The sequence below is a fragment of the Microcaecilia unicolor genome, chromosome 1 (genome assembly GCF_901765095.1).
Source record: "Microcaecilia unicolor chromosome 1, aMicUni1.1, whole genome shotgun sequence".
Lineage (NCBI taxonomy): Eukaryota > Metazoa > Chordata > Amphibia > Gymnophiona > Siphonopidae > Microcaecilia > Microcaecilia unicolor.
The window spans coordinates 382,546,814-382,559,408 of NC_044031.1; the positions used below are offsets into that span (position 1 = coordinate 382,546,814).

General features: G+C 43.1%; 1 protein-coding gene across 1 annotated transcript in view; it reads left to right on the plus strand.

Moving 5' to 3' along the window:
* The window catches only part of CDC42EP1 (CDC42 effector protein 1), a 54,853-nt gene that overhangs the window by 30,489 nt on the left and 11,769 nt on the right, over positions 1 to 12,595 (plus strand). The window contains exon 2 of the mRNA XM_030210327.1: positions 1,553 to 2,629. Within this exon, the coding sequence (XP_030066187.1) occupies positions 2,212 to 2,629 (418 nt within the window). The 5' untranslated portion in view covers positions 1,553 to 2,211. The remainder of the gene's footprint in view (positions 1 to 1,552; positions 2,630 to 12,595) is intronic.

Consider the following 12,595-nt stretch of genomic DNA (forward strand, 5'->3'; position numbering starts at 1 on the left):
CTTTTGCTCCATGTCTACTAAGCAAATATGCTGCAGGTAAGAAGGTGAACATCAAATATCACGTCCAAGCAGGTGATGAACTTGGTCGATCCCAACTGCCACCACACACCTGTCTGTGGTAGTTGGATCCATGCAGAAACATGCCAAGTCTAAAAAACACTCATCTATTTAGTCCCAATGTGTGAATATCAGAACTTGGATTGTTTTGGTAGGGTACCAGGATTCACCAAGATTCTCACTCAGAAGGATCATGGTGAATTCCATTCACTGCTGGATAAATATATGTGCAAAAAGCTTTATCCTCCCATTCAGCATCAAGGGGCTTTGCAATGGCAGTAGATGAGCACAGACCCTCATTTTTTTTTTTTAAAGAATGCACTTTTTTTGCTGAAAATGCTAATTTGTTATAACTTTAGAAAAGCTAAAAATTTTACATATAGGGAAACCTGTGCAATCAGAATCTTTGTAGACAAGCATAAAAGTGCTAAATTTAAATAACTAGGCAGAGCCAACTTGTGGCTCAGTTTGCAAGTGTTGCTCTCTGAATCAGTCCTTCTGCTCCCTGGATCAGCTGGACCTGGAGGTGCTGCACAAGTAGTATTTGCAGCCCCCTGCAGTGGGTGGGGAGGGGGGAAGGGAGGGATTCATGGTAGTTGCTCAAGGGTGACACCTAGTGGCTGGAGTCAGGGCCCATAATTGCATGTTTCTGGAAGATGCCGTGCTGCATGGCACTTGACTGAGACCTATATTACAATGGCCAATCTTAAGTATGCTGGGAATATAAACAGGAAAAAAAATCCTGCACTAAATCTCAGCTCTTGCTCAGACTGAGCTAGAAGAAAAGGGAGGAAATTGCAAGTTTTAAAAAAATAGAAATTGGGAAAAGCTCCCAGAATGATGTCATTTTTGCTTGTAATTTTTTTTCTTTGGAGTTTATTTCCTTCCAGAACACACCAAAAGAAAAAACAAAATGAAATGCTTGAGGAAAAAAACTTTGCAAGAAAACAGACTTACAGTACTTTTCCAATCATTTGCCCTACTTTGAGCCATGGCTCTTAAGCTGCAGGTAATGGGCCTGAAACTGTCAGCTCTCTTACATCCTTATGATGCTGGTATAGCTGCTACCAGTTAACCTTGGTCAGCTCACTCAGCAGTATTTTTCTGCTAAATATCAGATCTGCAAGTCCCAGAATGCAGCAAGAGATGGCTTAGTAAAACTAAGACTGGATTAGCTTCTCAACAGGTAACCTGAACTGTGTTATCTCCTGTCAGCCTGATTCCAGCAGGTCACTACCATAATAGGAGTGGAGGAGTGGCCTAGTGGTTAGGGTGGTGAACTTTGTTCCTGGGGAACTGAGTTCAATTCCCACTTCAGGCACAGGCAGCTCCTTGTGACTCTGGGCAAATCACTTAACCCTCCATTGCCCCATGTAAGCTGCATTGAGCCTGCCAAGAGTGGGAAAGCACAGGGTACAAAAATAATAAATGCAAACATGATTTTTTTCTTTCCTGCCTCATAGATGCTATTTAACATTTTCTTCTTTTTTTTTAGGATGTCCAGCTTGGGAGTGTGAAAAAGCTTTATCTGGATGCTTCCTTTTGGCATTTAAACCAGAATCTAAATTTTCCTTTACTAGCTGCGAAAGAGGTAGAGAGAGAGAGAAATGGTGATACACAGAATGCAGAAGTATCCCTAATCTAAGTTCTCTTTAACTGCACCAAACATTTTTTAATCAGCCAGGTGTGGCAAGCTAAAGCTGCCTCTTCTAATCCCTTTGTGTTCACCAGAAAGTCACTACTTCCAAGTCTTTTGCAGGCTGTAGTCCTGGTATCTCACAGCACTGCACAGAGGGACAGATTCAGGGGCTACAAGGTATATCCATATAAGAAGGAGCAACATGAATGACACTTACACAAGAGGAATTTGAAAGCAAAATGTGCCCTGCAGTTTCACAGTGAGCAAATAAAGAGGGCTAAAAATTTGGAAGGCCTGAAACATCTCTCTGCAGTTCCTGGATTATTTGCTGTTTTTCTTCAGGAATTAAATCCAGTCTCTTTGCTGTACTGACAGGTGATTCTACAGTGCACCACATGAACTATTGGACAGCAATGGGAGTCTAATCAGTTTACCTACCAATTTTTAATTCAAAACAGGTGGGGATAAGAATTTTTCTCTTTGGATTTGGCAATTTTTCTTTTGTCTTGGTGGAGATGAGTTTGGGGAAGCTGCCCGTGATTAAGAGCCTCGTGTCCGGCTCTCATGGCAAACGACGCCTGAGGTCTGAGCTTACGCTGGACATGATCGGCCCACCCATGGGTGACTTTCGTCACACCATGCATGTGGGGCGTGGGGGTGATGTTTTCGGGGACACTTCTTTCCTCAGCAACCATGGTGGGACCCCAGAGTCTGGCAAGCACAATTTCTTCCTCCGCACCCTAAGGCAAGTGAGGAAGTCACCATTACGCAGCCAGCAAAGCAGAGAGGAGGCACCACCTCCAGCTGTCTCGCCCATCATAAAGAATGCCATCTCCCTGCCACAGCTTAACAAGCCAACGAAAGAGGCCAATGAAAAGTTCACATTCAAAAGCAATCCCATTAGCCCGTCCATGGAGGCACACCAACATTACGGTAAGAGGTGAGGAAGGGAAATACTCTGTTTCAATCATCTGAGGAGATGTATCCCGGCCCAGTGCTGGAATCCATGCCCTCTAACTCTGCAAATATTGTTCTCACACTACAGACCCTTTTACTTAGGGCTGCTACTTGGCTCAGATCAACCCTGAGAGGCTGATACATGTTCTGGTTTTGCCTCCACTGCATCGATAAGAACATAAAAGTAGCCATACTGGGTCAGCCCTATGGTCCATCTACCCCAGTATCCTGTTTTCCAAACAGTGGCCAAGCCAGGTCACAAGTATCTGGCAGAAACCTAACTTGTGGCAACACTTCATACTACAAATCCCAGGGCAAGCAGTTTGCTTCCTATGTCTGTCTCAATAGCAGACTATGGACTTTTCCTCCAGGAATTTGTCCAAACTTTTTTTAAACCCAGATACGCTAACCTCTGTTACCACTTTCTCTGGCAAAGAGTTCCAGAGCTTAACTATTCATTGAGTGAAAAAATATTTCCTCCTATTTGTTTTATAGCCCTGTCTTTCCTGGAGACTTTTGAACAAAAAGGCCACAGATGGAACTGGGGAAAATCAAAGCTGGATCAGTCTAGAAGGCTGACGGGTCAAGTGACCAGCCTACTTCTAGTACCTGATAGTCTGGCTACACTTCCAGGAGTAGTGTGAAAAGAAACAGGGAACAGACTATGTAATCTAGAATCAAACCCTACAAGGTCAAACATTTTTAAAATGAAACAACTGCATGTTTGTTGACAAGTTTTAAGTGTTTTTGAAACATCAGCAGTATTCCTCCCTTTCTCAGGATACTACCACTCAAAAAGACAGATGTGTCCATGCCATCTTCACACACACAACAGCACTCTACTGCACTCCCTCCACACACACCCTTCCCCTCTACTTCCCCACCAGATCCATTAATACAGCATCAATGTGTGCTCTCTCTCCCTGTTCACGTTGAAATGTGAAGACAAAGTCTGGGCAAGTCTAAATGGAAGCTGCACCCAGACCAGAAATAAGTGCATCAGAACAGTAAAGGTGTAACTATATCCTAGGAGTTAGAGCAGGGGTTCTCAGCCCAGTCCTCAGGACACACTTAGCCAGTCCAGTTTTCAGGATACCCACAGATTTGCATAGAATGGAGGTAGCACGTGCAAATTCATCTTATGCATATTTTTATTGTGGGTATCCTGAAAATCTGACTGGCTAAGTGTGTCCTGAGGACAGGGTTGAAAATCCCTGAGTTAGAGTAAAACCTCTGTTAGCTCCCACCGCTGCAGTATTTTAGGGGGTCATAATGGTCCCGGAGAAAGCTGAATTCTGTGTAAGCTGTGATACAGACAAGTGCAAAAATTAACCGAAGATCTGGTCATTTCAGTGTAGGAAGTATACTGTAAATTATATTTATTGACTTAATGGAACAAATGTTAACATTCAAGTCCCCCTCATCCCTGAAAACAAATATGAAATTATAGCATTTTGTACACTGTATCTATAAACAGTTAAAGATTCAGCAGAGAAATGAGAGCTACAAAGAAAAGGCCAGTGCCACATCAATTATTACAGAAAAGTATTGTTTTTAAATTTTGGTACATAAATGTATAATTTTAACAACGTAAAAAGTCACACTGTAGAAAAGGTAATTTGAAAATAAGAGATTGATATTGAGCAGCACTTGTTTTCAGCAACATTACCTAGATAAAGCTGATGAAATCTTTACTGACTGCCCCGGCGTTATCCACATCATCTTGAGGTGGTCTGGAAGCAGAGCTGGAAGTTATCTGAGTACTGCCAATACCTGATTAACTATCCAGATAAGTTAGGACAGCAAAATAGCGGTCCTAACTTATCCAGATATCCCAAACCAGTACCTGGAAAATTATCGGCAGTACCCAGATAACGTTCAGCAGCTGCTTTATACTTGGATCTTCTGGGACATCCGCATCTGAAGTCAACATCGATCATAGTGTTTAATTATTGGGGCAAAGTTGTTGTCCTCTATCTTTTTTTCCTTGAAAGTACACTAGATGAGAACAGTCCTTTCTTTCTTTCTTTCTTTCTTTCTTTCTTTCTTTCTTTCTTTCTTTCTTTCTTTCTTTCTTTCTGGCATTTGTATCCCGCATTATCCCAAACAAGTTCAATGTGGCTTACATCAGACTTTTAAAGCAAATTACAATAAGAGGACACTAATGAAAATACAAAACAATGCATCCATAATGCCAGGCAATACAAGTTGTGTTTCCTGTAGGGCAGTTAATCTGTCTTCTCCCCCTCTTTTTCCCACCTATTTGCTATTCTTTAGTCTTGTCAGTACCATATCTCTTAAAAATCACTTCTCTCTATCGCTCTATTCAATAATCACCTCTTCAGTTCACGTATTCCCCTTTTCTCATCATTTGATTCTCCATCTGCCCCTTTTTTCCCTTCCGTGTCTTTCACTACCTTCTTCCTTCATATATCCATTTCCTTTCTGTTTCTCATTTTCCTAGACCATTTCACACTCTTCATTGTGGGCCTCACCTTTAATCTGGCTCTTATTCCTCCTCCAAGCCCCTATCTTCCTGGCTCTTACGCCTCCTAACTTCCCATTTTCCTTCTGTTTCTGTCCTCCCACTGCAGCTCCTTGTGACTCTGGGCACGTCACTAAACCCTCCATTCCCCAGGTACAAAATAAGTACCTGTATATAGCTTGTAAACCGTTTTCATTCTCCATCTGTCCCTTTTTGCACTGTTTTGATCTCCCTCCCGTTCCCTTTCTCTCTAACTCTAGCCCTGTTCACATCTTTCCTCTCTCATCCCAAATCCAGCTCCCCTCTACCAGTAGGAGTATTCCATTCCCATGAAGCATCTCCTCCTCCTGTGGACTCTTCCCCATGGAACCACTCCTCCAGGCCTTCCCCAGGGGGCATCATTGAGAGCTACATCTTCCTCATGACATCTCTCCCATCCCTTTCTCTAGGGCTTCACTCCCTCCACACCACTATGGTGCTGAAAGCCAGAAATGCACTTCCTTCCTGTTCATCTTCCCTTCCTCAAGGCCCCACATCCTACACTTCCTGTGTGGAAAGGAAGAGTGGTCCACGGGGGAACAAGAAGGGGGATGGAGGAGTAGTAACTACCAAACTCCAGTTACCATCCCTTATCCCAGTGCTAGGGGTAGTTGGAACGTGAATCCCTATTAGGGATCCCTATTAAGATTTGGATTGACCCTTCAATGGACAGGAACCCCAAGCAGGCATAGCAATTCACATGACATAATGGGCGGATTTATATTTATTGCACTACTCAGGAGGTGGTTTTCAGATTGTCTGTACAACCACAAAGTCCGGGGAGATATCTTACTTGTGAACTTTGCAACAATTTTCAAAAGAGAGAGTACGCATATTCTCTCACTTTAAAACTTGTCATGGGTACAAATAGGGTTGCCAACTTTTTGCCAAAGAAAAACCTGACACCTGCCCCGCTCTATGCTCCGCCTATACCCCACCCTTTTCCTACCCTCATGCTATGCCCCATGTCCCTTGCCACGCCTACTGTTGTACCCTTCTCCCGCCCCCCTACAACCAACTATCCACACTAGGGTTGCCATCTCAAAAGAAAAAAACTGCCACATATGTTTACGTTCTAAGATTATTTCACAAACGTTACATAACAGAAACAGAGCTCCAATAACCAAATTCTGCAAAAAACAAACACATTCCGGACTTATATATTATAGAAAACCATACTTAAATCTCCACTACCCAAGCTGTAAAGGACTCAAATACAAGTCAACTTATGCATCCAGCTTCTCCTACATAAGCACACAATTATGGAATACATTACCAAAAGCTGTGAAAACAACGTATGACCACCTTAACTTCCGGAAATTACTAAAGACCTACCTGTTCGGAAAGGCATACCCTACCGACCCAATTTAAGTGCCCGAACCCCGCAACACAACGTAACCAAAGCTCGTAACGAACACTATATAACTCTTCTTCTCTGCGATTCCCAATGCGATTGTAACATATGAACCTTATCTGACTATAACATCACTTTGTATTTGTTCTCTACTGGAGTTGGCGATCACCTTCACGGTACCATGTAAGCCATTTTGAGCCTGCAAATAGGTGGGGAAATGTGGGGTACAAATGTAACAAAATAAATAATAAAGCTGCACTAATGTCCAGGACAGGGAAGAAGAATTGCCTAATGGTTTGAGCAGCAGACTGGGAATCAGAGGGCCCAAGTTCATAATCCCACCATAGCCCCTTCTGGCGTTAGGCAAGCCATTTAACCCTCCATTGCCTTAGAATGGCCAGGGAGTGGCACTGGCAACCTCACCCTATTCAGGGTTGCCATCAACCGTCAGTGGTCCCATAAGCATTTCACAGCTTGCTCCTTGTGGGCAGCAGAGACTTGAAAGAGAGAATGTCCAGGAATCAAATAGTAACAACCCTAGAATACTTATATACTTCCTACTGAAAATACAGAACAAGTCAGACTACTACAGGAGGTATAGCCTAATAGTTAGTGCCGCAGACTTTAATCCTGGGGAACTGTGTTTGATTCTCACTGCAGCTCCTTATGACTCCAGGTAAGTCACTTAACCCTCCATTGCCCCATACACTTTGAATGTAGTTGCAAAAACCACAGAAAGGCAGTATATCAAGTCCCATTTCCCCTTTTCCCTACACAGTAAATAAACACTGGCAGAATACCACACCTTGGTCACATACACAAAACACACAGACAGACCCTCAACAAGTATGAAACAAGGGACTACATATCAGTAATAGAGATATGAAGACAAAAAGACTGAACCTCAAAAAGTCAGGTGTTGCATGTACAGCAATACTAGTAAAACAGAAATAGAAGTGTAAGCTTTCAGAGAAGCACATTTGCCAAAATTGACATATTCCAATTAATAAAGTCAGAATAAATATTGTTTTGTTGTTTATGGTTTTTTTTTTTATCTCTGAGCATTTTATTTTTCCATTTGCTCTGGTCCCAGTGTCTCTTTTTCACATTTCATCTCTCTCCATGTCCACCATCCATCTTCACTCTATGTGCCTATCTCCATCCTCCCCCAATTTTCACCATCTGCCCTCTGCTTCCCTATCCCTCCCTCTGCCTCCAGCATTCTCCATCTGTATCCCTGTCCCTATACTCCCTCCATGCCTAACATCTTTTTCTATGTCCCTGTCACATCCCTTGTCCAGTTTATCCCCTCTCTCTTCCCTTTCTCCCACACCATGGGGCCAGTATCTCTCTTTCTCCCTCCCCTGCCTTCCCCTCCCTCAGTTTCGCATCTCTCCCTCTCTCTTCCCTGATTCCTTGGTCCTGTTTTTTTCTCTTCATTCCTCTACACCCCCCTCCCGGAATCCAGCACCTCTCTTTCTTTCTTCCCTCTTTTCACCCAAGTCCAGTATCTCCACCTCTTACTCTCACACAACCCCCCCCCCCCCCCAAGTCTAGCATCTCTCTCTCTCTCTCCCCCCTCCCCTCCTGCAGGTCTGGCATTTCTTCCTCTGCCCTGCCCCCATTGGTCTGGATCTAGGTCTGGTTTCTCCCCCTCTCTCTCTGGTTTCTTCCCCCCATTTGTGTGGCATCTCTCCCCCCCCCCCCCCCCAACTTGTCTGCCATCTCTCTCTCCCCTTAAGTCTGGCACTCCTTCCTCTCCTGCCCCATCAGCTCCTGCTCACGGCCCTCCAAAAGCGGTGACTCACCAGCATCCAAGAAGACACACTACTTCCAGCTGCCCAGGGCCTCCCTAAATGTAACTATAGGTCCTTTTAGCCACGTTGAAGAGGGGTAATTTTCAGATAGCAAATTAATGCAGATAAGACAATTTGACTTTGAAAGTTGCCCTGAATTCTCTGTTTCAGAAACTCAAAAATTGCTACTTGTACATGTGTGAAATTTATTGATTTGATTTGTACCACTCTTCTTGCAGTGAACCTTATATGGCTGCATAAAACCAAGTATAAATACAGTAAAAAATAACTGTTCTACTTTTATATACAATCAAGCATTAAATAACTCTACATCTCTCTAATGATAACAAGGCAAAATATAAGCCATACCATGCCAAATTCAAACACAAATCACACATCCAAGAAGGCTAAATTAAAAAAAAATAGGTCTTGACTCATTTTTTTTTAATTGTTGAGATTTGTCTCAATACCATAATGATGGTTCAAGAAAAAACAAAGATGAATGTCTGGTAGAGCCAAGATGTGCCTTGAAAAGAGACGGAATTACAAGGTGGATTTGACTTTGAGACCACAAGGAATGGCTAGTGGCATAAGGATTCCAGGAATCAAATATTTAGATAGAAATCCTTTTTGGGTTCCCCTAATTTTCCACCCCTCCCTCTCTATCCCACTCCCCTTCCCTCCCAAGCCTAGGCCCATCCTGAACCTCAACATTCATAGACGCAAAGAGCAGGAATAATAAACGCAATATATTAAAACCAATAGAGACATAGACCTGAAAAACTGAAAAAAAGAAAAAGAAGGAAGCTTGAATAAAAGGCATTATGTGCTAGGACCAAAATCTTATATTTCACGCAATGGGTAACCAGTGTGCCTCTTTCAGGAGTGGTGAAACATGGTCAGTGCTAGATGTCCCTGTAGTGAGTCTTTTAGCAGCATTCAGGACTGATTATAGATGTAATACAGATTACTGGAGACATTGCCCCCCCCCCCCCCGCCAATAAAAGCCCCTCCTCTAGTATATGCAGGGGCTGAACAGAGAGCCTGAAGCACATGGGGAGAGGAGCTTGGTTATGGCACAGACAGACATAGAAACAGAAAGAGACTGAAAAGCAGCAGGAAGAGAGAGGAGGGGTTATGTCCAAATATGATCCTACCAGAGCTCAGAACTGGAGAGAATTGACATCGATTTTGTCTGGGGTTAAGAATACCGGGAGCGATTACTTAAAAAATAATTAATAAAAAAGATTTGAAGTGAAACAAAAATACCAGGAGCGTCCTGAGCTGGGATCATGTTCTGTGTGACACTCTGTCTAGCATCCCCACCCACTGCCCCACAGCCAACTAGTAGAGACAATGGATGAGAAGCGATTTTTTTTTGTACCCCCCCCCCCCCCCCCCCATTTCCCTTGCCCCCTGTGTGGCCATACTGTTCACTCAATCCTCAGGAAGTACTGAAGAATACACATCCTGGGATGATTCAAATAACAGTACAAAGTATGGCACAGTATACTACTTACAATGTCAACATAATACGTAATAGAACATTTTAATAGACAGCATAGGATATAAGCAAAGATGGAACATATAGATAGGTAAGAGAGTAAGAGAAGTTAGAAAATAAGGTGACTAATTTAAAGAAAGTTGCACATGAGTTCAGAGAGATGATTAAATGTTATCTCAGCTAGGGTAGGAGTGGATAAACATGTCCTGCTGCAGTATGTGCAGCCTACGTTACTCCTTGTGTGTGTGGTGTGGTTAGGGATACCCCTTGGGAGGACCTTGGAGGTGTATAGAGGGCCATCCTGTTCTTTTTTTTTTTTTAATTGTTTTATTGAGAATATAACAGTATACATACTTATCAAGCCAGTTACATATGTCTGTTAATTGTTTCTTCCCCTTGGTCCCTGGTCCCATCCTCCCTCCCTCCCCCCCCCAGTCCAGAGGTGTCGACTCCTGTTCTTTATGCTGTTCATACAACAACCCTATTTTTGAGAAGGTCTTTATGGAGCCTTTCCGCTTGGCCGTCAGTTTCGACATCTGGTATAGAAAGTCTACTTTTTGAGTCACTGTGTGTAGTGCTGGTGTTTTTGCTTGCTTCCAGGCTCGTGCCAGTGCTAGCTTCGCTGCTGCAAAGTATTGGGTAGCCAATCTGTGTTGTCCATTAGGTATTGTTCGAGGTCTGAAGTGTGCTCTGCTCCTTTTGGGTATGGTTGTTGCAACACAGTGTTTACCAGTTCCACCACCCCATCCCAGAATACTTTCACTTTCTCACATTCCCACCATATATGGTAGAATGTGCCCCTATGGCCACACTCTCGCCAACATTGTCCTGAGGATCCCGGATATATCCTTTGTAACCTGTCTGGGGTATAATACCACCAGTAGAATATTTTAAATCCATTTAGCCATCCTGTTCTTCAAGTACTCGGGCCATTTCCTTTAAGGGCCTTGAAGATTAGACACAGAGTTTTAAATTTAGCTCTGTATTGTACTGGTAGCCAATGAAGTTTTTGCAAAAATGATGTGATGTGGTCACATCACTTGCAACCTTCTATGAGTCTTGCTGCAACATTCCGAATCAATTGGAGCTGGTGCAGACGCTTTGTAAGACCATCGTAGCATGCATTACAGCAATCCAGTCTTGATGTTACCATGGCATGCACAACTGGGATAAGGTTTTCCTTCTCTGTGTAAGGAGAGAGGCAGCGTAGTTGTCGCAAACAGTAGAAGCAGCTCTTGAAGGTTGCTTGGATTTGGGGAATCAGAGTAAGTGTTGAATCTAACTGTATTCCAAGGTTCCTGACTTGTGATTTGAGGGGGGAGTTCGTACTTCCCAAAAGAAATTTTGATGTCAGGTATGTGTCCACTTGTGTTAGGGACCCAGAGAAGCTTGGTTTTACTTGGGTTCAGACAAAGTTTGTTGTGCTTAGCCCATTCTTGAATTGATCAAGTAATCAGTTTATTCAGGGCTGTAGGTAAGTCAAGTTCAATGGGTATGAGTAACTGTACATCATCCGCATAGATGTAGAACTGAGTGTCCATTGACCAAATCAGCTTGGCTAGTGGCTTGAGGTAAATATTGAACAGAATGGGTGACAGTATCGATCCTTGTGGTACCCCACAGGTCAGTGTCCATGGTGGTGATGAAGTGCTGCCAAACATTATGGATTGTTGCCTCTCTGATAGATAGGATCTGAACCACTCAAGTATTGTTCCATTGATACCTGTTTCTGCCAGTTGTGCTAACATGATATCATGATCCACAGTGTCAAAAGCTGCTGAGAAATCTAGCAGTACTAACACCGAGGCAAATCCCTTCTGTGAAGATCATCAAGTAGGGATATGAGGACCTTTTCTGTTCCATAACCAGGTCTAAATCCAGATTGATATGGATCTAGCCAGTTTCTGTCTTCTAGCCAATCCCTAGAAATGGGAAGTTGGATAATGGTCGGTAACTTTCAAGTTTGTCATCATGGTCAAGGGTCAACCACTGCCCTTTTTAATGCTGTTGGTGGTTGCCCATTAGAAAGAGAGGAGTTCACAATTTTAGTGGCACTTTTTTATGAGGCCTATACTTGCCTGCTGCACTATCTTTGATGGGCAGGAGTCGAGGGAGCAGGTAGTTGGTTGAAGGTCTCTTAGGATTTTGTTCATGCACTCCTCTGTTTTGGGGTTAAAAGTGTCTCATATGTCTTTGTCAGGAGGGGGCAAGTTTGTGCACTCCTGCTTAACTGATTGGAGGCTGTGTGGGATTGCCTTTAAATCCCGGTGGAGAATTTTAATTTTGTTGGCAAAGTATTCAGCAAAATCATTGTAGTTCAGTTTTGACTGGGCATGCTGGTTCAGTTGTGGGGGTTTCAGTAGGCTGTTTACTATACTGAACAACTGCTTCGTTGAATTGGCAGCCTGTGCAATGCATTGAGAGAAATATTGTTTTTTGGTTGCTGTTAAGGCTTGGCGATACTTTGTCATGTGCTTCCTACAATTTAGCCTATCTTCATCTAGGCGAGATTTCCACCATCTCCTTTCTAGTTTCCATCCTGAATGTTCAACAATCCGAAGTTCTGGAGAAAAGCAAGGTAATCATCAAAGCAATCAAGGGCTCACAGGAACTTCTAAACTCCAAACAATAGCTCGTTGTTTGAAAGCGAAAGTATACGCACAGGGTGGAAAAAAATATCCATCTGTCTGTCTGGTGGCAAAATAGCTCTCTAAAAAGGTTATGAAATGGGACCAAATTTACTGTGGAAGAAAAAAACAGTGAA